At 48.3% G+C, this 26,534-nt stretch overlaps 1 protein-coding gene across 2 annotated transcripts in view; it reads right to left on the reverse strand.

The window, feature by feature from the left end:
• Positions 1 to 1,448: 1,448 nt before the first annotated feature.
• The window catches only part of LOC144694550 (uncharacterized), a 188,531-nt gene continuing 163,445 nt past the window's right edge, over positions 1,449 to 26,534 (reverse strand). For both annotated transcript variants that reach the window (XM_078565109.1, XM_078565108.1), the window contains exons 14-16: positions 11,823 to 11,925; positions 7,246 to 7,385; positions 1,449 to 4,843 (exon numbers count right to left, since the gene is read on the reverse strand). In XM_078565109.1, the coding sequence (XP_078421235.1) occupies positions 4,708 to 4,843; positions 7,246 to 7,385; positions 11,823 to 11,925 (379 nt within the window). In that variant the 3' untranslated portion in view covers positions 1,449 to 4,707. The remainder of the gene's footprint in view (positions 4,844 to 7,245; positions 7,386 to 11,822; positions 11,926 to 26,534) is intronic.

The raw sequence follows: 26,534 nt of genomic DNA on the forward strand, positions 1-26,534 counted from the left end.
TCACCTTAACAAGCAAAGGACCCAAAAATAACAGGAATCATACTGCAATGTTGTTTGACAGACTAAATTCATCATGTTCTGCCTGGTAAGAACATGCAGTCACCAAAATGCAGCACTGCCATAAAAACATATGCTTTATTATCATATCGTGAAAATAAGTGATTCAAGAGTGTACAGTTCATAAAACAGTTGGTGCAAGTGGACAGAAGTCCAAATCTCCCCAATAGTTGAAACTAGTAGTCAATGTCCAAGAATTGCCAGACAGTACAAAGTAACACTGGTGTCTACACTTACAGCAATTTTCACACAGGTCAAAAAAACAGAACCTGCTCAGAGATGAACTGAGACCTATATACATATTGCAAATCTTTACTGCTTGGCAGCTGTGCATAGTTAAGAGTACATATATTTTATATATTTATATATTTTTTAAAAAGAGTAAGTCAGTAACATTAATAAATACTTGGCATTCCAACTTTCCTGACCTTCAGTTTAAAATCTCAACATACGTTCCCAGACCAGAAATTATCAAGAGATAAAAATGATCGGCTATATCTTCGTCATCAAGCATTCTGAAAAGACCACGTTCTTTTGGGTTCCTAAGATTGGCACCATTGTGTACTCTTATTCTTACTCACCAGGTTTGACCAGGTCCAGTTGTCTGATCCTACACTCTAACCCGACAACAATGATTGCAGTTAGGTTTTAATGCATTTGGGTTCAGGAGGACAATTAAAATAGCTAAATCCGTGTGTGCCCCATCAGCTTGCTACAGAAAGTTGAGAGAGAAAATTGGCTGTAACAACAAAAAAATTGCTCGATATACTCAGCAGGTTTGGCAGCAGCCGTGGAGAGAAACAGAGTTAACGTTTCAGGTTGACGTCCTTTCAGTTCTGTCGAAACGTTAACTCTGTTTCTCTCTCCGCAGACGCTGCCAGACCTGCTGAGCATTTCCAGCATTTTCTGTTTTTATTTCAGATTTCCAGCATCCACCATATTTTGCTTTCGTATTAGAGAAAATTGGTTACCAAGTTAAAAAGAAAATCGATTGCACAATGTCCGGTCAGTTGGATAACAAGCCTGTCTGATCTTGAACAAGGAATTTTGATAACTGGACGCTTTGAACTGCCAGCGCTCAGTTCTTTTAAGAATCTAAGTATGTTTACTATCTGTCTCACTGGGACACATCCACAAATTGGAATTTACAAGTTCATTTGGTTGGATCCACTCAATGCCAATACACAAGGGTGTTTTCCTAAAACCCAGTTTTGGACTGGACTAGCGGAGATCAATCCCACTGGTGCCTGAACAAGATGGTACAACAGCTGGAAACTCAATAAAAACAAAATCGCTGTTCCAAAGGCGAGAGAGTTGGGAAGATCACCTTAATCCAAGATGCTCCCTCCATCCCTCACTGCCCTCAACGCCTGGAAAAAGACTCCACGCTCCCTGTGTGTGACTTGCTCAAGGTTCTCCCATCCGTGCATTAAGAAAGGAAATGGAAAACAATTTCTGCCCAGCTTCCCATGGCATCCAGGAACTTTCTTCATCCAAACCTTAATAGCATCGGAACCCATTCTCATGTCCTTTTACAGTGTGGTGGAATATCTCAGTCCCTTTGACCTAATTGAACAAGTACCTTTGACATCCTTCATTCTTTCACAGTACACTCCGCATTGTGGGGTAGGCTACAGAACACAACAGCTAGGCAAACTCGGCATGGGCTATTACTCGGGTTAAGAAAGTGTCTTGAATGCTTTGTGAGGCTTTCCTTTCTTTCGAGTGTGTAAAGGGATATCTCAAAATTTGAATTTCATTTCAATATCAATTATATCCATTATCTTATTATTTTTGTTGAACATTCTGCCACTTTTACCACATGGTTGATTCTCCTTCAGTGAGGTCCTGAATTTCATCTTCAAAAGTGCTTCATTGGCTGTAAGATGCTGTGAGATGTCTGGTGGTCGTGAAAGGTGCTATGTTAATGCAAGTCTTCCTTTTGAAATGAGTGGTTTGTGCCGGTACTTTAGTCAGACTAGATATTCTAATAAGATGTGGAAGAAGAGGAGAAGAAAGCATAACAGAAAATAAACCATCCCAATTTCAAATTCACACCTCACGTCAGGCGATTAAGGGGCCTAAACAACCTAAGGGTTGCTATGAAACGTAAAGTCCTGACAATCTGAAGCAATAGGCCTGTTGGAAAATAGGATGATTGGTTTGGCAGGGAATACAAAAAAAAAAAAACGGGAAAAAAATATTGCACATGTTTTCTGAAGGAAGTTTGGAATAAATAGCTTATTCGATAATTCAGTACTTCATTCCCGGTAGGATTTCTTCTGCAGTATCACACTATATCGCCTTATCACCTTCTCATGGGCAATTAGGGATGGCAATAAGTGTTGGCCTCATCAGTAATGCTGACTTCCAAGAAAAGGAAAGAAAATGAACCTCATTACAATGTTAGAAAATTAATGTACCGAACGGGTACTGGATGAAGTAACAGGTGAATGGTGCCAATGTCCAATGAACAATACAGGCTAATCAATATTTACATCATGTCCAAACCAAATGAATCCTTATTTTATTCATCTGGCTGTAAAAGGTCTAATCTGTAATAAATTAATAGTTGTTCCTGCATGCCTCTTCCTTCACTGCCAACCCACATTAAAAAATAAAATACATTAAACCTACGCTCCACTGGCAAAAATAAATGTAGACTGGAACGTGGCCAACTCTCCCCCCCATAGCGTTCAGGACCAAGAGGAGAAAGAGCCCAAACCCCACTCTTTCTCAGCACCACCACTCAATCCACATCAAGTAGAGGCTGGTAGAGGAAAAAGGTGTATGTAAATTGTTGTACGAGGACAGAGATGAAGAGGAATTTCTTCTCTCAGAGGGTAGTTAATCTGTGGGATTCTTTACCGCAGAGGGCTGTAGAGGCTGAGTCGTTAAGTATATTCAAGGCTGAGATAGACAGATTTTTAATCAGTACGGGAATAAGGGGTTCTGGGGAGAAGGCAGGAAAGTGGAGTCAAGGATTAGCAGATCAGCCATGATCTCATTGAATGGCAGAGCAGACTCGATGGGCCAAATGGCCTACTTCTGCTCCTATGTCTTATGGACAGTATCTCAAGCCTTCTTGCAGCTGCCAAAAGGATACAGGGTCCTAAGGGAAGGCGGCTGACCTGAAACATTAACCCTACTTTCCCCCTTCGCCGTAGGTGCGGCGTGACCCACAGGGGGTTTCCAGCATTTTACCTCAGAATCTCCAGCATCGACAGGGCTTCGCTTTTTGTTGAGAGACATGGCAGATCTGGGAGCTGTGGGTCTCACCTTTGGCCCCCTTTGAAGAAAAGAGGAAAGTCCAGGCAGGCTGAAGGCAAGATTGGATAACTTGAAGCTAGGGGAAAATATAGAGACATGAAAGTGGTGTCCAACTATCTTGGGAGATTTCCTCGCACCAAACAAAGAGGCTAAACTTTGCTTCGTATACCGTATGTAATTCTCCCCATTGTGTTGTTGTATCAGTGCTTCTGCAGAAACACCCTTCCAAGACATTTCAACTCATTGCCTCAAATCTTCTTTATCCAGAGTATTAACATATGAGGGAGTATATGTTATGCTCCAGATATACAAAGTCCTGGTTAGACCACACCTGGGATACTTTGTCCAGTTCTAGGCAACACATCTTAGGAGGGATATATTGGAAGAATATATTAGCCTCGGAGGCACTGCAGCCTAGATTTACCAGAACGATACCTGAACGTCAAGGGTTAACCTAACGAGGTGGGATTAAACAAATTAGCGTTGGACGGCCTGGAATTTAGGGGTGATTTGTTCAAAATTTTCAAGATATGAAGAGAGGAGATAGAGAGAAACTATTTCTGCTGCTTGAGAGTCTAGAACTAGGGGGGCACAGTCAAAAGCGTGGAACTAGTCATTTCAGGAATAAATTTAGGAAACACTTTTAGACACACAATGAGTTCGGAACTCTGTTCTGAAAGCAGCAACTGAGGCTAGATCAATTGTAAATTTTAAATCTGAGTTAAATCAATTTTCGTCAATCAAAGGGGTTAAGGGACATTGGGCAAAGGCGGGTAGATGGAGTTAGGTTGTATATCAGCTGGGATCACAATGAATGACGGAACAGGCTCCGAAGGGTAAAGGGCCCTCCTCCTACATGCATCAGATTCAAACTCAGAACCCAAGGAAAGTGCAAGGTAATGAGTCAAGGCACCCTGGAAACATTTCAAGGAAATCGCTGAACATATTTGAAAATGGATGAAGACAAAAGATCAAAAAGGGACACTGCACAAGGGGAGAGAGGAGGAGATTTTCAGCTGCTCCCAAAACTTGCGTTTTTCATTTGGAATATTCCGAACAAAATGGAGCTTTGAAATACCACACGAGTATATGCGACACACTTCAGAGTGACAGAGGTAAATGTGTCCCAAAAACTGGAATCAAGAGTGTCAAAAAAATCAATTTTTCCTCAACCCTACAGTACTTGTCCTTAATCCAACAGGTTAGATTTGGAGTGCAAATATCCAATTCCAACCGCTTTCAAAAAGCGAGAACGATGGATCTAATGAGCGTACTAGTGACCGTCAGATCGGCCCTGAGGTTTGGGAAGCTGTGCTGGAGTTAGTGCATCCTTAATACTTTGCTTTTTTGTTTTTGGTCTCCGGGTAGAGCAGGACTCCTTCAGTGCTGCCAGGGCTTTTTGTCAACTCCTCTGTGGTCAGGAATGTGCTTGTAGCGGCATTTATCCCCAAAATGGCAGCCAGTAGTACGCCAAAAGTAGCATTCGTCACCCTCCACTGGACCTCGCCGCTTCACCCTACGGAGAGTGAAAAGCATTTTAAAGCCAAGAAAAGAATCTCTTGCCTCTTTTTTTGTCCAATTCTAAACCAACCACCCAAACTCAACTCAAAAAGGACATTAAATTAAAACTTCTTTAAAAAAATTAAACACCTCAACGTGCCAGGTAGTAATAATGGCATTTAATTCAAGAGTCAGCCCCAAGGTTGAATTGCCAATGTAACTTATATCAGAAAATTCAAATATAAATCAACGTCAAAATATGGGCAATCATGTAGTAAGAAAAATAGACAAAAAAAAAAATCAGCAGGTAACGGGCAGGATAAAAGAAGAATATTGAATTAAAATTTTATTAGGATTCCCACATTACAAGAACTGAAGTACATATAAATTTCATCATTTAAGTACTTCATTGAGGACCTGAATCATGTAGGGAATAGGGCTGCATTTGTACCTTTCCATTCTACATCTTACAGGATTGAATTTAATCAAACCTCTGAGTAGTTTTGATTGCTCTGGGCCTGATGGTTCTGAATTTGGATAGTTACATCAAGGATTTTCCAAACTTAGTACAAATATTGAATCTTCATTCATAGAGTTTCAAAGCTTTGTGACTTGAAGGCCATTGTCACAGGACTGGTACTGAGGGCCTAGGATCGTTTTCAGCGAGCGCTTCGGTATTCTTCCGATCTGCGCAGTTTACGCGTGTGAGGACAGGGTGCCACAGAGGCACGGCATATTCAACCAAGGGATGGATGGAGCCAGTGTGGATCAATCGGTCACGGACAAGGAGTCTGAAAAGGATAAGCTGTTAACTTCTTGCTGAGGGGTACGATCCCTGCATGCACCATCTCTATCTTGTCCAAATGGGCACTCTTCATGGGGCTAGTCAATTTTTGTTGTGTTGGTTGCGGGGGGGTGGGGGGTGAGCGGGGAGTGGGGAGGTGGAATAGGGGTCATCACTGACACATCTGATCCTCCGTTGTTGACCAAAGTTCACGGTTCCATCAGAAGCTACTGGGTCTGACTGCGTCTCCTCTCTCCAGCCCAACTGGGTACCTTTATCTCAGAGGTCAGTGAACTCGATGCAAACCTGGCCTTCTCTACAGCTTGAACAGTCACTGTCCTCAGAAGCTGAGCCACCAGGAGTTCCCAAATAAATCACAGCGTAATGGGATCATGAAAATATTAACCGAATAGGTCTTCCAAAGAGATGGCACAAGCATGATGAGCCGAATGGCATCCCTCCATGTTACAACACTTCTTTTTTCCTTTATCCTTTCATGGCATCTGGGCGTCACTGGCAAGGCCTGCATTTGTTGCCCATCCCTAATTGCCCTTGAACTGAATGACTTGCTAAGCCATTTCTGAGGGCAGTTAAGAATTAACCATATTGCCTTGGTTTTGGAGTCACATGTAGGCCAGACCAGGTAAGGACGGCAGATTTCCTTTCCTAAAGAGCATTAGTGAACCAGATGGGTTTTTAACGAGAATTGATGATAGTTTCACTGTCACAATTACTGAGGCTAGTTTTCAATTCCTGGTTTTATCAATTGAATTTAAATTCCACCAGCTACAAAGGCAGGATTTGAACCTGTGCCCCGAGAGCATTAGCAGGGCCTGGGGATTATCAGTCCAGTGACATTACAGTGTATGACTATGAGGCAGCAAAAGAGTTCCGCACGCAAATCCTTCACAGGGTCGCATGTTTCCAGTTGCCTTCTGTAGCAAGAGCATGTTTTTTGCAAGTCTGCTCAGAAGGCACAGAACGGCCAGATACTCAACCCCTGTGTATCAGGTAACAGGTCAAACCAAGGCATTCTCAGGTATCTCCGAGCATCGGGTCCGTGCTCAAGGCCTGTATTTCTTCTATCTAAGCGATCAGGATTTCTTTCTCTCTGACAGACATCCTGAGCTTTGCCCCTTCCCGTTTAGATTTGGCGAATATTCTCCCCTTCAGAACTTCAAGACAAGAAAGCTGGGACAACCTCAACAACAACAATTTACTTTATTTAGCACCTTTAATGCTGTCCCAAGGCACTTCAGAGGGGCGATCATCAAACAAAATTTGACACCGTGCCACATAAGGAAATGTTACGACAGGTGGACAAAAGCTTGGTCAAAGAGCTAGGTTTTAAGGAGCGCCTTAAAGGGGGAGAGAGAGGTAGAGAGACTGACGAATGGAGGGGATTTCAGTGCCTTGGAACCAGGAGGCTGAAAGCACAGCCCCAAATACTGGAGCAAAGAAAATCGAGGATGTGCAAGAGGCCAGAATTAGGGGAGTGTAGAGGCCTCGGAGGATCATGGGACTCAAGGAGTTTTAGAGATAGCAATACAATAACGTCAAATGACATTAACCCCACGCCAAAGATCATGTGACTCTCGATGTCTGTATATCTGCCCCGGGCCTCGTGAACTCACCCGCATGATGATGCTGTCACGATTTTCGGCTGGACTGACACTTGCACTGGGACAGGGGACTTCTGCAGTGGGGAGCTTCGTTTATTCAGATGTCTGTCAGGGTATCTAATTAGCAGCTTTGTATTTTCTATTTCTTTCCCCTGTGAATTGAAGAGAAAATTACTGGTCAAATGCAGCAAAACGATACCAGGCACTGCCTGATGGTCATAAGGTATAAAGAACAGGAAGGTTCAGCCTTTCGGTTGGCCAGGAGCTTCTTCAGGAGCGGCAAGAGGCATTGCACAAACTTATAACACAGAAACAAATGGTCCCGGTAAGTTGTGGGTGCCTGAGGCCTATAGCAACTCAGAATGTAACGTGCCACCATTCACAAAGTTATCCCTTTTAAGATGCTGCTTGTATACGGCTGCGCAAAACGACTTATAGGTACCGCACAGCTAAATGAACAGGCAGTGCACAACAAAATAATTTTAGAGGGGAAATTATATTTTGCCAACTGATCTGTGCCAATGTTTCTGCTCAACACGTGCCTCCCCCCACCCTATTTCATCTCACCCGACTCGTGCCTCCCTCCACCCTATTTCATCTCACCTGACTTGTGCCTCCCCCCACCCTATTTCATCTCACCCGACTCGTGCCTCCCCCCACCCTATTTCATCTCACCCGACTCGTGCCTCCCCCCACCCTATTTCATCTCACCCGGTCAACATGACCTTTTCCTTTTTCCTTCGTGTGTTTATCTAACTTCCCCTTAACTGCATTTATGTTATTCACCTCAACTACTGGAAGCAATCCACATCCTCATCACTCGGAGAACAGATGTTTTGGATCCATCTTATAGTTATGCTGAAGTTTTGGTCTCCCCTACAACTGGAAACATCTCTACATCGATCCCATCATACCGCTTCAATTGTTTCAAAGGCCTCTATTAAGTCACCCCCTCAGTCTTCTCACTTCCAGAGAAGTAAGCCCCGTGCAGCCTGTTCAGTCTTTCCCGATATTTGTAACCAATCAGTTCTGGTATCATTCTTGTAAATCTCCCTTTGCAAGTGGCGCGAATGTTACCTATCAGCTTGAGCGAGATTCAGATTAGCCATTATCTGATTGAACTGTGGAACAGGCTCAAAGGGCTGAAAGACCTTGGCCAGAATTTCATCAGCGATTTGGGGGTGGGTCCCGCTCGCCGAGGGGAAAATGACGCGGGATGACATCGGGAGGAACCCCCAACGTCATCCCGGTCCCTTTAAATTTTTAGGAAGGCCGGCGGACAGCGTAATCAGCTGTCCACCCGTGAACCTGTCAATGGCCAATTGAGGCCATTGACAGGCTAATTAAGATCATTAAAGACCTGCCCGTCCAAGCTTAAGGCTGGCGGGCAGGCCAGGAGCCCCAGCGGGCTCCTGATAATACATGAAACCTCATCCACTGGCCGGATGAGGTTTCATGTCCGTTTTAAAAAAGTGTAATAAAGTTTATGTTGTTTTTATTAACATGTCCCATCTCGTGTGACATTGTCACATGAGGAGGACATGTTATTAACATTTTTATTTTTCTAATTTTTAACTTTTGTGCACTGTCACTAATCTCCCTGAGACAGTACTTAGTCTCAGGGAGCAGTGCACTCTTTTGTGCGCTTGCGTGAGAGAGCGCACTTTGACAGCTGGGGATTCCCTCAAATATCCTGCTGACACTCACTGGCTTGGTTCACACAAAAAGAACAATCGCTTTGGGAGAGGTAAGCAGAGGGCACTCAGCAGCCATGAAACCCTATCCAAATATAAGGTCAGTGTGTACAGAGGTGGAAAAAATTTGACAAGGGTGAAATAAAAGGACATTGATAAACAAGGGAGGGATCGGAGAGCGAAATGGATGATTCAGGTAATGAGGCTCTATGCTTTAGAAACAGGAATAAGGTCTTTCAGCCCTTTGAGCCTGTTCCACAATTCAATCAGATTATGGCTAATCTGAATCACTCAAGCTGATAGGTAACATCCGCGCCACGCAAGTACCAGGCAATGACCATCTCCAACAAGAGAGAATCTAACCATCACCACTTGACATTCAAATGCATTACCATCTCTGAATACCCCACTATCAATTTCCTGGGGGTTACCATTGACCAGAAAATGAACTGGACCAGCCATATAAATACTGTGGCTACAAGAGCAGGTCAGAGGCTAGGATTCCTGCAACGAGTAACTCACCTCCTGACTCCCCAAAGCCTGTCCACCATCTACAGGGCACAAGTCAGGAGTGTGATGGAATACTCTCCACTTACCTGGATGAGTGCAGCTCCTACAACACTCAAGAAGCTTGACACCATCCAGGACAAGTCAGCCCGCTTGATTGGCACTCCACCTTATGCTTTAACTTTCTCCACCACCCATGCACAGTGGCAGCAGTGTGTACCACCTACAAGATGAGCTGCAGCAACTCACAGAGGCTGCTTTAACAGCGCCTTTCAAACCTACATCCCCTATCATGTAGGAGGGTAAGGGCAGCAGATAGATGGGAACACCACCACCTGCAAGTTGCCCTCCAAGCCACTCACCATCCTGACTTGGAAATATATCGCTGTTCCTACACAGTCGTTGGGTCAAAATCCTGGAACTCCCTCCCTAACAGCACTGTGGGTGTACCTACACCACATGGACTGCAGCAGTTCAAGAAGACAGCTCACTACCACCTTCTTGAGGGCAATTAGGGATGGGCACTAACTGCTGGCCTAGCCAGTGATGCTCACATAGCAAGAACAAATTTTTAAAATTCCTATTACCCACCTTAGTTTTATAATCCTTAATACCCTTATCAAACAACAGCCCATTAGCTCAGTTTTGAAATATTCCATTAAGCCCCAGCCTCGACTGCTTTTTGGTGAAAGAGTTCCAGATGTCTCCCACCCTTTGTGTGAAGAAGTGCTTCCTGACTTCACCCCTGAATGGCCTGGCTCGAATTTTAAGGTTAGACTCATTTATTCTGGACTCACCTCATTAGAGGAAATACTTTCTCTATAAATACAATCTCTCTTTTGTGCCTGTGCAGTCGTGTTTCATGATTACTCTACCAGGATCCCTAAATCACCGTTCCTAGCTTCCTACTATTTAGAAAATGCTCTGATCTATACTTCCTGAGTGTTCCTCCTCCTCCTGCTTTGGTTATGTCAGAATTACAGACTAAGATCCACAATCTGCTATCATTTATGGATCTTATATGTTTCAATAAGATCACCTCTCACTCTTCTAGACTCTGATGCCACGCTCCTCTTGAACTCCATTTGCCATAGTTTTGCCAACTCACTTAATCTATCAATGTCCCTTTGCAAATTTCTGCTCTCGCCTACGCTTCTTACTGTGCCACCTAAACTTAAGCTTTATCGACAAACACAAACAAATCTCCACTGCTTTGCTGAAGTCCTTGGTAAAAGCTCTGATGAGGGAGTTGCAGAAAGGTGGAGTTGGATACCTTCAGCATTACATATGGGAGCCGCTCTCATGCCTATGGATCATGTCACTGAGGGGTAACAAACAAAGCAGGAAGAGGAAGAGGCCAGAAGATGGAGCGTCAAGGTACTCCTGAAGGCTACTGAATCAGGGTTAGAGCACATAAGAAAATACGAACATACCAATTAGGAGTAGACGACCATTTGGCCCCTCGAGCCTGCTCCGCCATTCAATAAGATCACAGCTGATCTGATTGTGGCCTCACCTCCACATTCCGCCTACCCCCGATAATCTTTGACTCCCTCGTTATTCAAGAACCTATCTACCTCTGCCTTAAAAATATTCAATGATCCTATTTCCATTACCCGATTGAAGCTATTTCAGGTTATTTACACCTCTTTAATGTCCCACCCTTGTTTGCAACTTTAGCAAAGAAATATTGTGCATGTTTAAAATTCCTAGCTGCATATAGCAACACCACAAGTCTTAGCCAGAAGAGAGATGATTGGGTAATGCCCTGTTAATCACGCCCATTAGTCACACTGTTGTAACTCTTTCGAGTACATTCACAGTTCTTGACTTTTTTTTTCCGGGAATGGGACATGAACCCACAACCTTCTGACTCAAAGGCGAGGGTGCTATGAACTGAGCCACAGCTGACACCTCATAGTCACACTGTTGTAAGTGACCAGGATTGATTTTATACACTAACTATCCTCCACTGATTGCATTTAGCTGGAGAAATAATCCTGCTTTTATTGGGGGATTTTGCTGTAGTTTCAGTCGTGAGTTGTGTTTTCTGCAAACTAGATACTGTTTACTGTAAACTTTGTCCCACCTCCCACTCCCTGACTGACACAGTGATGTCAATATTCACTCTGGAAAATGTATTCCAAGGGGAATTGAATGGGGCATTTTTCCCAGCTGAATATTACAATTTTATATTAAAAAGTGATGAGCCATTTATAAATGCTGCTTCAGAGTAGGTTGGAGCAATAACATATCACCCGTCTTGGCCCATTTACTAGTAACACCTCCGCGGCTTCCTTCAACTCATTGGTAAATCGGGGGACTTTGATTTGCAAACAAGGTGGATGACAGCACAATACTCAAACAGCAACATCTTTCTGAACTCACCTGCAATGCCACCAATGCTTTAGCAGCTGCCACATGGCACTTAAAGTTGACAAATGCACAGAAACGCTCGTGTAGCACCCGGATACTTTCGATCTCCCCATAACTAGAAGGAAGCAGTTAGAAATAATTAAAACGTTAATTGGTTGCACCCCCATCATTTTTGTCCAATACGTGTCTTCATCAAGCTGGGCTGATGTTGGCAGAGCATCAGCCGCATCATCCACAGGAGGCAATTTTAAGACATCAGGCTTCAAGGCAACAACTTATATTTGTATTTGGTGCTACTCGGGTACAGTGGGGGAGGGGAGGGGAGGGGGAAACTGGGTTGCCACACAAGGCGCAAATCCGATTTGGGGAAAAAGTGCCCAAGAGAGTTGGATTTTTGTTCCAGAAGGAGGGGTGGTGGTGGTGGTGGTGGGGGTGGGTGATAACTGGGGTTAGGCCCGTCGCCCTCCCGAAAGAGTTCGGAGGCAGCCATTGCAGCTGCTGGGTGTGGAGGTGGGCTCTGGGAAAGGCCCACCTCGGTCCTCCGAGGCTTTGTTGCAGCTTTTAAAAAAACAAGAAACAGCTTCTAGCCCACACATCTTACCACCTCCACCCCCCCCCACCCCACCGACCCACTCCCAATGGCCCCTCATAGCCTCCATGCTAAATCACCCAATATCGACCTCAGGACCCATGCTGAGATGAAATAAAAAATTCTGAACTGTCTCTTGATTAATTCATTATTAAAAACACTCTGATAAGAACCCATTCACTACATTTAACTTCCTTCAACTAGTTAATCTCTTATACAAACAAGCAGTTGTATTCATAGCCCCACTTGAAAGACTTTGTAAGCACTTGGAACTGTCATTCAAACTAGGAACTGGCAGGCACCCCACTGTGATAACAATAGGTTGTGAAGTCAGTCATGCAGCACAAATCTTATAATGATAGCCCTCAGGCTTATGTTAACAGAGTTAAATAACAAGCACTGTCTTTTTTCTTAAACACTGCAGGCAGTTTTTTCAAAAAAATTCGAAGCCAGGAAATTTAAATCCCTTGGCAACTTGAGTTCCCTTGACAGCTCCAATGAGTTTATCCACTTTTTACGTACATTCACGTTTCCTTTTAACAATCCCAAACTTCACCTAACCTCTCCCAAAGGTATCCCTGGACCTATCCAAAAGGGTACACTTCTTCAAAGGGGTACTCTATGTCTCCAAAAGGGTGCCCAACTTCTCCAAAGAAATTTGGTAACTTTAGACCTTTTCCTGCAAGGTCTAATTCCCACAGGTCATGTTTTGGGGCATCATAGTTACGATAATTGGATCGGTCTGAAGGCAGCTGCATTTTAACATGTGTAGCTGCCTCCGTGAACCATGGGATGTGCAAAATACAACCACCCACTGTTCCCCCACTGCCCCTAACCGCCCTCCCCCTACCCGTCCCCTCACCACCCCAACCACCCCACCCCCTGGAAACAGTGGGCGCTGAGTTCAGGGGCAGGACTTCTGGATTTGGGCCTCCAGCACCATTTTGGATAAGCAGAGACCCTCTCCGTTGCGAGGGTCTCAAACGAGTGTCTTCAACTTAAATAAGGGCAAGTACAGAGGTATGAAGAAAGAGTTGTCTAAAGCGAGCTGGGAAAATAGACTAAAGCGAAGGTAAAATTAGCCCTGGGATCTATGTGTCTCCTAATCACATCTCTGAGTCATCACCAAGTCCTTGTCGTGTAACTGATTCACTTTGAAATCTGGTCACAGCTGTTAAATAGGCGTATTGAAATGAAGAGAAGACTAGCGGTTCAGATAAAGAGATGTGTTGTTAGACATAGCCTTTGACAAAATAGAGAGATATGTTTTGGAAAGTGGCTACCACAGAGTAAGGACATGGTGGCTTAAGGAATTACATAGATTCTTACAGCAAAGGAGGCTAATCAGCCCACCCTGCCTGTGCCAGCTCTTTGAAAGATCAATCCAATTAGTCCTACTCCCTGTTCTCTCCCCATAGCCCTACAAAATTTCCCTTTTCAATACAATTTCCTTTTGCAAGGTATTATTAAATCTGCTTACACAAGCCTTTCAAATCGACAGTTGTCATGGGTGATCTCAATCTGCACATTGACTTGACAAATCAGATTGGCAGGGGTAACATGGAAGACAAATTTGTAGAGTGCATCAGGGATTGTTTCTTAGAGCAATGGGTTGCAGAACATTCCCGGGAACAGGCTATTTTAGATCTAGTAGTGTGTAATGAGGTGGGATTAATAAGAGATATCGTAGTTAAGGATCCACTAGCGGGTAGCGGTCACAACATGGTAGAATTTCAAATTCAGTTTGAGGGAGAGCAATTCGGGTCTCAAACCAGTGTCCTCAACTTAAATAAGGGGAATTACAGAAGTATGAAGAAAGAGTTGTCTAAAGCGGGCTGGGAAAATAGACTAAGGGGAAGGTCAGTGGATGAGCAGTGGCAGACATTTAAGCAGATATTTCATAACGCTCAGCAAAAATTTATCCTGGTCAAAAAGAAGGACTCGATGAGAAGGATGAACCACCTGTGGTTAACAAAGGTGGTCAAGGAGAGTATCCAATCAAAACCTAAGGCATATAAAGCGGCGAAATCTAGTGGTAGGGCAGAGGGTTGGGAATTTTTTAGGAACCAGTAGCGGATGACTAAAAAGCAAATGAAGAGGGAGAAAATTGATTATGAAAGTAAATTGGCAAGAAATATAAAAACAAACAGCAATAGCTTCTACGGGTATATAAAAAGAGAGAGAGTAGCTAAAGTGAGAGTGGGACCCTTGGAGGATGAGACTGGAGAATTGATAATGGAGAACAGGGACGTGGCAGATAATTTAAACCAATATTTTGTATTGGTCTTCACGGTGGAGGACACTATAAACATCCCAAAGATATCAGATAAGCAAGGAGCTAATGGGAGGGAAGATCTTGTAATAGTCTCTATCATGAGGGACAAAGTATTTGACAAACTAATGGGACTAAAGGCAGACATGTCACCAGGGCCTGATGGCCTGCATCCAAGGGTTTTAAAGAAAGTGGCTGCAGAGATAGTGGAGGCATTGGTCGAAATATTCCAGAACTCACTGGATTCGGGGAGGGACACAGCAGATTGGAAAACTGCTAATGTGACACCCCTGTTCAAGAAGAAAGGGAGACAAAAAACAGGAAACTATAGGCCAGTCAGCCTTACATCTATTATTGGGAAAATGCTACAGTCCATTATTAAGGAAGAAATAGCAGGACAGTTAGAAAAGCTTAATGCAGTCAAACAGAGTCAACATGGTTTTGTGAAATCGAAATCATGTTTGACAAATTTGCTAAAGTTCTTTGAGGGTATAACAAGTAGAGTTGATAAAGGGGAACCGGTAGATGAAGTGTATTTGGATTTCCAGAATGCATTAGATAAGGTGCCACATAAAAGGTTATTGCACAAGATAGGAGCTCACAGTATTGGGGGCAATGTATTAGCATGGATTGAGGATTGGTTAACATACAGAAGACAGAGTTGGGATTAATGGGTCTTTTTCAGGTTGGAAAGATGTAACTACCGGAGTACCACAAGGATCAGTCCTAGGGCCTCAATTATTTACTATCTAAATTAATGACTTAGAGGAGGAGACAGAGGGTAATGTATCCAAATTTGCGGATGATACAAAAATAGGCGGGAGGGCATGTTGCGATGAGGACATAAGGAATCTGCAGGGGATATAGACAGGTTAAGTGAGTGGACAAAAATTTGGCAGATGCAGATGGAGTTTAGTGTAGGAAAGTGTGAGGTCATGTACTTTGGTAGGAAGAATCAAAAAGCAGACTATTATTTAAATGGAGAGAGACTTCAAAAAAGTGCAGTACAGAGGGATCTGGGTGTTCTTGTGCACAAAACACAAAAGGTTAGCATGCAGGCACAGCAAGTAATTAAGAAGGCAAATGGAATTTTGGCCTGTATTGCTAGGGGGTTGGAGTTTAAAAATAGGGAAGTCTTGTTTCAACTGTACAGGGTGTTGGGGAGGCCGCACCTGGAGTACTGGACCAGTTTTGGTCACCGTATTTAAGAAAGGATATACTGGCATTGGAGGCAGTTCAAAAGAGATTCACTTGGCTGATTCCTGGGCTGAAAGGGTTGACTTATCAAGAACGGCTAAACAGGTTAGGCCTTTATTCATTAGAGTTTAGAAAAATGAGGGGTGATCTTATTGAAACGTACAAGATTCTGAGGGGGCTTGACAGGGTAGATGTTGAGGTGGTGTTTCCACAAGTGGGGAAATGTCGAATCAGGGGTCATAGTTACAGAATAAAGGGACACTCATTTAAAACTGAGAGGTGAAGGAATTTTTTCTCTCAGAGGGTAGTGAATGTTTGGAAATCTCTACCTCAGAGAGTTGTGGAGGCTAGATCACCGAAAGTATTTAAAGAGGAGTAGATAGGTTTTTGTAATATCGGGGAGTTGAGGGCTATGAGGTGCTGGCACAAAAGAGGAGTTGAGGCCTGGGGCAGATCAGCCATGACCTTATTGAATGGCGGGGCAGGCTTGAGGGGCCGAACGGCCTACTCCTGCTCCTATTTCTTATGTTCTTATTAAGAACTCGTTGCTTGAAACAAAATCTCATCTTGTCTCTTTTTTTGGCCAGTTATGTTAAATTTGTTCCCCTGTTTACAAACCCTCCTGTCAGTGGAAACAGTTACTCCTCACTTCACCAATCCCTGCATGATTTTCAGTCTCGCCTTAACCTTCACCACTCTTAGGAGAATGATCTCAACTTCCCTACATTCTCCACATAACTGATACCCCTAACCCCCCATATAAAAATATATAAACATGGAAACAAGGTGTCCAACTCATACATTCCGCCTTGGTGCTTATTCTCTACATTGACAATAGTCCTAATACCATGTTCCTTTGTCTCTTTAATCCCCTTTCCTTCAACCACCTATCTAAACTATTCTTAAATGTTGACGTGGGTTCTACCTCCATCGCTCATTTCCCATGTATCAAAATCAGAAAATACGAACGAGGAACAGGAGTAGGCCTTATGGCCCTTCAAGCCTCCTCTGCTATTCAGTACAATCATGGCTGATCTTTTGCCTCACCTACACTTTCCAACCCACTCCCCATATCCCCTGGTTTCCTGAGACACCAAAAAAATCAAGTGCATTCCATATCCTCAGAGCCCTATGCATGAAACAATCTTTCCTGTTCTCCGTCCTCAATCTCTTAGCATTTAACCTCATATCCATCTCTCTTTTTGCTAGACCCCTTGACCCCACGAGAAACGGTTTCTCTATCTGCTTTCTCTCGCCCCTTCATAATTTCAAATCTATCAGATCTATCAAATCAACAACAAATTGGTATTTATCTACTGTAAATATCTCTGTAATCTCCTCTTTCCAACAAAAGTAGCCTGAATTGTCAAGTCTTCCGTGGTATTTGCATTTCCCCCTCTGAGGAAGGGTCATACAGACTTGAAACGTTAACTCTGTTTCTCTCCCCCCAGATGCTGTCAGACCTGCTGAGTTTTTCCAGCATCTTCTGTTTTTATTTCATTTTGTATTTCCTCTCACCCAGCAATATCCTAGTGAATCTGTGCAGGACCCTCCCCTACTGTCTCAACATCCTTCCTCTTGTATGGGACCCAAGCTTCACCATTAATTACCTCTTGACTCTTATATTCTCTACTCCTTAACCTGAAACCCTGTAATTCCATTAATTTTTATAACATTATCCGCTCGATGTGCTTTTCAGGATACAATGACCCCTGACGTTAAGTCTGGGAAAGACCATTAATCCAGAAGTTACAGGAACAAAGGGAGCAGACAGGGAGCAAATCGACCCAACTGACACAAACCTGACACTTCTGGGCCCAGTAATTCTAGTGTGTATCAGAAAACGTTTGAGCCGTCTGCATCTTCGTAACTGGAACTGTGACAGAGGAAAGGGCCTCATGTCGTAATAGCAAATACCTGGGAAGTAATTAGCAGGCATTAACCTAATGTACGAGTTCAGCTCGTGCTAAATTATGAAAGCCCAACTGGAACCATTTAGCGAGCTCCACAGTGAGATCATTTGCCTGAAATCACTGAACTTTCCCTCTTTGTTAATATAACTAAACACTGTCAGTCACACCAAAGGGTAGTCATTACTGCAAGTTCAAAAGAAATAATAATCACTGGAGATGCAATGGGAAATACTACAACCAGCATATATCTCACTACAATATAAACACTTTCCTTTATTTATGTATGAATGCAAGGTGCTTGAACTTGCTCTGCTTTTCTATTCGATCACAGCCAATGTCAACCCCATTTACTGGCCTTTGCTCTATATCACTTGATACCCTATAGCAGTGGCAAAAGTTTAAATTATGCCCCTTTAATGCTTTAACACTGGTGTCCTAAGGAGTGAGGCGCTGAATCAGGAACCCGGCTAATTGTTCCCATCCCTACATCTGTGTCAATTGTAAACGCCCCCCTGCTGCGTCCACGGTCGAAATCAGCCCCCTGTCACAGTTCAGAGATTGAACCCACGTACTTTCTGCCTCAGTTCCATCACGGGCCGACATGATCCTGACTGGCCCGTGGGATGCCGGAATCAAGTCTTCTCCCACCGCTTTGGGCAGCCGGGGACTGAGTTCACGAGGCAAAAAACCCAGAGGTTTGTCAAACGGGAGAGAGGCAGGAAATGTTGATTGTAAATTAATTGAGTGTTCAATTGAACGCAGCTGCTGGGCAGCAACTGGGGATTCCCTTGAGCTATGTATAGGAGCAGACTAAAACTGTGGGGTTTTTTTGGGGGGGGTTTGGAGGTGCATGTTTGTAATCTGTATCTCTGCAAATAAAATCTGAGAAATAAGTAAAGATCAGGTTTCAGTTCTTCCCTTGAGCCCTGCCTGCCTGAGAGGGAACTGAAGGCCAAGTGTTGTTCCAGAGCTTGACTTATCCCTTTGTTATTATTTACCATGAACCACAGCCATTCCTATTCATAGACAGGAGTCTGCTTTTTGTCCAGACAAATAGAAGGACCTGTTATCTGGCGCTTACGTGGGTGTTCACAACAGACAGTCTATTTACCACTGAGACACCAAGGACGCTTATTCATGCGGAGGTAGCAAGTGCTTCTGGAGGACGTTGGTGTCAAGTACGATCCTGTTCGAGTTGAGTTGCTGAAAAATGAAAATGGCTTGCAAAAAGAAAATAAAATTGGCTGTTTGTTTGCAGCCAATTGAATGCTAATCCAAGCAGAACGCTTGCTGTGAACACTGTGCATTTTCAGTTGGATAATGTCATCGTCACTGTGCCCTTCAACAGGAGGAGGGTAGAATATAAGAAAAAGCAATTCTACTTTGGCAAATGGGGCAGGTTGTGACTTATATAAAGGAAGGTCTCTGAAAAATCCTTTCCGCATGAAACTCCCTCGCTTTTAGCGCTGGATTTGTGCAGTGCCCTGTGCCGCCTGGCACTGCCTGCGCGAGGTTCTGTGAGGACGCACCCACACGCGCGCGGGCATTCCCTGCCAGTGTCAGAAGGACCTGAGTGGACACTATCCTGACATCTCACTGCCCAATGGCTGATGCGATGCCAAGATACCAAATTTTGGCCCCACAGGTCCCGGCAACGGCTTTCGTAGATCATGCTGCAGCCAAGCATTCTACAGCAAGGTGGGCCCTACGTTGGTGCTACTTAAAGGGCTACTAACCTAAACTGCAGGTAAGATCATTTTTAAGATTTTTTTTTCTATTGTAAAAGGGTCTGGAAGTGTTAGAGAGTCTGGTGTGTATGTGGAGCGTATCGTGCTGAGCTCCTGTATCTGCCAGCGTGTAGCTGCACCCTCACAGGGACAGCAGAGAGTAGGTCACCTACAAAGGCAGCAATGGGTACGGGGGCATTAATGGCAGTGCCTCTGGGTTTGCAGCAAGATGGGGTAAAGGCTGCAGAGAGGGTAAGCGCCTCGTCAAATGCTCTGCCAAGTCGCAGCTGGAGTGCTGCACGTGTTATGGCCAAGCGAGAAGGGGTGAACTGGCTCTCCGCTATTCAACGCCCTATGTTGGTCACAACAAAGGTTTAAGTTTCTTTTTCACAAGGTTATGCTTTTTCCAAATCAGAGTGTAGTTAACTATTTAAACTGTGAGCAATAAGCACCCAATCAAACAAGATTTGCTTGGGTCAAAGAACAAGCACATGTAGGAACCACCAAACCCCAGAAACGGAATAGAACCACATCGAGCAATCAGACCTCGGCACTCATCGCGCTCTCCCTCTCACACACACTCACTCACACACACACTCTCTCACTTACTCACACTCAAACGCACACACACTCAAACGCTCTCCCTCTCGCTCGCGCGCGCGCTCTCTCTCACTCACGCGCACGCTCTCTCTCTCACGCGCACGCTTTCGCTCTCACTCACGCGTACGCTCTCTCTCACTCACGCGCACTCTCTCTCTCACGCGCACTCTCACTCGCACACTCTGTCTCTCACTCACGTGCACACTCTCACTTGCACACTCTCTCACGCGCGTGCTCTCTCACTCACGTGCACGCTCTCTCTCACTCACGCGCACGCTCTCTCTCTCACGCGCACGCTTTCGCTCTCACTCACGCGTACGCTCTCTCTCACTCACGCGCACTCTCTCTCTCACGCGCACTCTCACTCGCACACTCTGTCTCTCACTCACGTGCACACTCTCACTTGCACACTCTCTCACGCGCGTGCTCTCTCACTCACGTGCACGCTCTCTCTCACTCACGCGCACACTCTCTCACTCACGCGCACGTTCTCTCACTCACGTGCACGCTCTCTCTCACTCACGCGCACGCTCTCTCACTCACGTGCACGCTCTCTCACTCACGTGCACGCTCTCTCTCACTCACGCGCACTCTCTCTCACTCACGTGCACGCTCTCTCTCACTCACGCGCACTCTCTCTCACTCACGTGCACGCTCTCTCTCACTCACGCGCACGCTCTCTCACTCACGTGCACGCTCTCTCTCACTCACGTGCACGCTCTCTCTCACTCACGCGCACTCTCTCTCACTCACGTGCACGCTCTCTCACTCACGTGCACGCTCTCTCTCACTCACGCGCACTCTCTCTCACTCACGCGCACGCTCTCTCACTCACGTGCACGCTCTCTCTCACTCACGCGCACTCTCTCTCACTCACGCGCACGCTCTCTCACTCACGCGCACGCTCTCTCACTCACGTGCACGCTCTCTCTCACTCACGCGCACTCTCTCTCACTCACGTGCACGCTCTCTCACTCACGTGCACGCTCTCTCTCACTCACGCGCACTCTCTCTCTCACTCACGTGCACGCTCTCTCTCACTCACGCGCACGCTCTCTCACTCACGTGCACGCTCTCTCACTCACGTGCACGCTCTCTCTCACTCACGCGCACTCTCTCTCACTCACGTGCATGCTCTCTCACTCACGTGCACGCTCTCTCTCACTCACGCGCACGCTCTCTCTCACTCACGTGCACGCTCTCTCTCACTCACGCGCACGCTCTCTCTCTCACTCACGTGCACGCTCTCTCTCACTCACGCGCACGCTCTCTCACTCACGTGCACGCTCTCTCTCACGTGCACGCTCTCTCACTCACGTGCACGCTCTCTCTCACTCACGCGCACTCTCTCTCTCACTCACGTGCACGCTCTCTCTCACTCACGCGCACGCTCTCTCTCTCTCACGCGCACGCTCTCTCTCTCTCACGCGCACGCTCTCTCTCACTCACGCGCACGCTCTCTCTCACTCACGCGCACGCTCTCTCACTCACGTGCACGCTCTCTCTCACTCACGCGCACGCTCTCTCACTCACGTGCACGCTCTCTCTCTCTCACGCGCACGCTCTCTCTCACTCACGCGCACGCTCTCTCACTCACGTGCACGCTCTCTCTCACTCACGCGCACGCTCTCTCACTCACGTGCACGCTCTCTCTCACTCACGCGCACGCTCTCTCTCACTCACGTGCACGCTCTCTCTCTCTCACGCGCACGCTCTCTCACTCACGTGCACGCTCTCTCTCTCTCACGCGCACGCTCTCTCACTCACGTGCACGCTCTCTCACTCACGTGCACGCTCTCTCTCTCTCACGCGCACGCTCTCTCACTCACGTGCACGCTCTCTCTCTCTCACGCGCACGCTCTCTCACTCACGCGCACGCTCTCTCACTCACGTGCACGCTCTCTCTCACTCACGTGCACGCTCTCTCACTCACGTGCACGCTCTCTCTCACTCACGCGCACTCTCTCTCTCACTCACGCGCACTCTCTCTCACTCACGTGCACTCTCTCTCACTCACGTGCACGCTCTCTCACTCACGTGCACTCTCTCTCTCACTCACGCGCACGCTCTCTCTCACACGCGCACGCTCTCTCACTCACGTGCACGCTCTCTCTCACTCACGCGCACGCTCTCTCTCTCTCACGTGCACGCTCTCTCACTCACTCACGTGCACGCTCTCTCTCTCTCACGTGCACGCTCTCTCTCACTCACGCGCACGCTCTCTCTCACTCACGCGCACGCTCTCTCACTCACGTGCACGCTCTCTCTCACTCACGCGCACGCTCTCTCTCTCTCTCACGTGCACGCTCTCTCTCACTCACGCGCACTCTCTCTCACTCACGTGCACGCTCTCTCTCTCTCACGTGCACGCTCTCTCTCACTCACGCGCACTCTCACTCACTCACGTGCACGCTCTCTCTCTCTCACGTGCACGCTCTCTCTCACTCACGCGCACTCTCTCTCTCACTCACGCGCACTCTCTCTCACTCACGCGCACGCTCTCTCTCACTCACGTGCACGCTCTCTCTCTCTCACGTGCACGCTCTCTCTCACTCACGTGCACGCTCTCTCACTCACGTGCACGCTCTCTCACTCACGCGCACGCTCTCTCTCACTCACGCGCACTCTCTCTCACTCACGTGCACGCTCTCTCTCACTCACGCGCACTCTCTCTCACTCACGTGCACGCTCTCTCTCACTCACGCGCACGCTCTCTCTCTTACTCACGTGCACGCTCTCTCTCACTCACGCGCACGCTCTCTCTCTCACTCACGTGCACGCTCTCTCTCTCACTCACGTGCACGCTCTCTCTCTCACTCACGCGCACTCTCTCTCACTCACGTGCACGCTCTCTCTCACTCACGCGCACGCTCTCTCTCTCACTCACGTGCACGCTCTCTCTCTCACTCACGCGCACACTCTCTCACTCACGCGCACGCTCTCTCTCACTCACGCGCACGCTCTCTCACTCACGTGCACGCTCTCTCTCACTCACGTGCACGCTCTCTCTCTCACTCACGCGCACTCTCTCTCACTCACGTGCACTCTCTCTCACTCACGTGCACGCTCTCTCTCACTCACGCGCACGCTCTCTCACTCACGTGCACGCTCTCTCTCACTCACGCGCACGCTCTCTCACTCACGTGCACTCTCTCTCACTCACGTGCACGCTCTCTCTCTCACTCACGCGCACTCTCTCTCACTCACGCGCGCTCTCTCTCACTCACGCGCACGCTCTCTCTCACTCACGTGCACTCTCTCTCACTCACGTGCACTCTCTCTCACTCACGTGCACTCTCTCTCACTCACGTGCACTCTCTCTCACTCACGTGCACGCTCTCTCTCACTCACGCTCTCTCTCTCTCACGCGCACTCTCACTTGCACACTCTCTCACGCGCGTGCTCTCTCACTCACGCGCACGCTGTCTCTCTCACGCACACGCTCTCTCACTCACGCGCACGCTGTCTCTCTCACGCACACGCTCTCTCACTCACGCGCACGCTGTCTCTCTCACGCACACGCTCTCTCTCACGCACACGCTCTCTCACTCACGCGCACGCTCTCTCTCACTCACGCACACGCTCTCTCTCTCACGCACACGCTCTCTCACTCACGCGCACGCTCTCTCTCTCTCACGCACACGCTCTCTCACTCACGCGCACGTCTCTCTCTCTCTCACGCGCGCACTCTCACTCGCACGCGCGCACTCTCATTCGCACGCGCGCACTCTCTCTCACGCGCGCACTCTCTCTCACGCGCGCACTCTCTCTCACGCGCGCACTCTCTCTCACGCGCGCACTCTCTCTCTCACGCGCACTCTCTCTCTCACGCGCGCACTCTCTCTCTCACGCGCGCACTCTCTCTCTCACGCGCACTCTCTCTCTCTCACGCGCACTCTCTCTCACGCGCGCACTCTCTCTCTCACGCGCGCACTCTCTCTCTCACGCGCACTCTCTCTCTCACGCGCACTCTCTCTCTCACGCGCGCACTCTCTCTCTCTCACGCGCGCACTCTCTCTCTCTCACGCGCACTCTCTCTCTCACGCGCACTCTCTCTCTCACGCGCGCACTCTCTCTCACGCGCACTCTCTCTCACGCGCGCACTCTCTCTCTCACGCGCGCACTCTCTCTCACGCGCGCACTCTCTCTCTCTCACGCGCACTCTCTCTCACGCGCACTCTCTCTCACGCGCGCACTCTCTCTCTCACGCGCGCACTCTCTCTCTCACGCGCACTCTCTCACGCGCACTCTCTCTCTCACGCGCGCACTCTCTCTCTCTCACGCGCACTCTCTCTCTCACGCGCACTCTCTCTCACGCGCGCACTCTCTCTCACGCGCACTCTCTCTCACGCGCGCATCTCTCTCTCTCTCACGCGCACTCTCTCTCACGCGCGCACTCTCTCTCTCACGCGCGCACTCTCTCTCTCACGCGCGCACTCTCTCTCTCACGCGCGCACTCTCTCTCACGCGCGCACTCTCTCTCTCACGCGCGCACTCTCACTCACGCACTCTCTCTCTCACTCACGCGCACTCTCTCTCTCACGCGCGCACTCTCTCTCACGCGCGCACTCTCTCTCTCAGCGCGCACTCTCTCTCTCTCACGCGCGCACTCTCTCTCTCACGCGCGCACTCTCTCTCACGCGCGCACTCTCTCTCTCACGCGCGCACTCTCTCTCACGCGCACTCTCTCTCTCACGCGCGCACTCTCTCTCTCTCACGCGCACTCTCTCTCACGCGCGCACTCTCTCTCTCACGCGCGCACTCTCTCTCTCACGCGCGCACTCTCTCTCTCACGCGCGCACTCTCTCTCACGCGCGCACTCTCTCTCTCACGCGCGCACTCTCACTCACGCACTCTCTCTCTCTCTCACGCGCACCTCTCTCTCACTCACGCGCACTCTCTCTCACGCGCGCACTCTCTCTCTCACGCGCACTCTCTCTCTCACTCACGCGCACTCTCTCTCTCACGCGCGCACTCTCTCTCACGCGCGCACTCTCTCTCTCACGCGCGCACTCTCTCTCTCACGCGCGCACTCTCTCTCTCACGCGCGCACTCTCTCTCTCACGTGCGCACTCTCTCTCACGCGCGCACTCTCTCTCTCACGCGCGCACTCTCTCACGCGCGCACTCTCTCACGCACTCTCTCTCTCACTCACGCGCACTCTCTCTCTCACGCGCACTCTCTCTCTCACTCACGCGCTCTCTCACTCACGCGCACTCTCTCTCTCACGCGCGCACTCTCTCTCACGCGCGCACGCTCTCTCTCACGCGCACGCTCTCTCACTCACGCGCACTCTCTCTCACGCGCGCACTCTCTCTCTCACGCGCGCACTCTCTCTCTCACGCGCGCACTCTCTCTCTCACGCGCGCACTCTCTCTCTCACGCGCGCACTCTCTCTCTCACGCGCGCACTCTCTCTCACGCGCGCACTCTCTCTCTCACGCGCGCACTCTCTCTCACGCGCGCACTCTCTCTCACGCGCACTCTCTCTCTCACGCGCACTCTCTCTCACGCGCACTCTCTCTCACGCGCACTCTCTCTCACGCGCGCACTCTCTCTCTCACGCGCGCACTCTCTCTCACGCGCGCACTCTCTCTCTCACGCGCACTCTCTCTCACGCGCGCACGCTCTCTCACTCACGCGCACTCTCTCTCTCACGCGCACTCTCTCTCACGCGCGCACGCTCTCTCACTCACGCGCACTCTCTCTCTCCACGCGCGCACTCTCTCTCTCACGCGCACTCTCTCTCTCACGCGCGCACTCTCTCTCACGCGCGCACTCTCTCTCTCACTCACGCGCACTCTCACTCACGCGCGCACTCTCTCTCTCACGCGCACTCTCTCTCACTCACGCGCACTCTCTCTCACGCGCGCACTCTCTCTCTCACGCGCACTCTCTCTCTCACGCGCGCACTCTCTCTCTCACGCGGCACTCTCTCTCTCACTCACGCGCACTCTCTCTCACGCGCGCACTCTCTCTCTCACGCGCGCACTTCTCTCTCACCACGCGCACTCTCTCACGCGCGCACTCTCTCTCTCACGCGCGCACTCTCTCTCACTCACGCGCACTCTCTCTCTCACGCGCACTCTCTTCTCCACGCGCGCACTCTCTCTCCTCACGCGCACTCTCTCTCTCACGGCGCACTTCTCACGCGCACTCTCTCTCTCACGCGCGCACTCTCTCTCTCACCGCGCACTCTCTCTCTCACGCGCGCACTCTCTCTCTCACCGCGCACTCTCTCTCACGCGCGCACTCTCTCTCTCACGCGCCACTCTCTCTCTCACGCGCACTCTCTCTCACGCGCACTCTCTCTCTCACGCGCACTCTCTCTCTCACGCGCGCACTCTCTCTCTCACGGCACTCTCTCTCAACGCGCGCCACTCTCTCTCTCACGCGCGCACTCTCTCTCACGCGCGCACTCTCTCTC

This window comes from Cetorhinus maximus, chromosome 20 (assembly GCF_964194155.1).
Source record: "Cetorhinus maximus chromosome 20, sCetMax3.hap1.1, whole genome shotgun sequence".
Taxonomy (NCBI): Eukaryota; Metazoa; Chordata; class Chondrichthyes; order Lamniformes; family Cetorhinidae; genus Cetorhinus; species Cetorhinus maximus.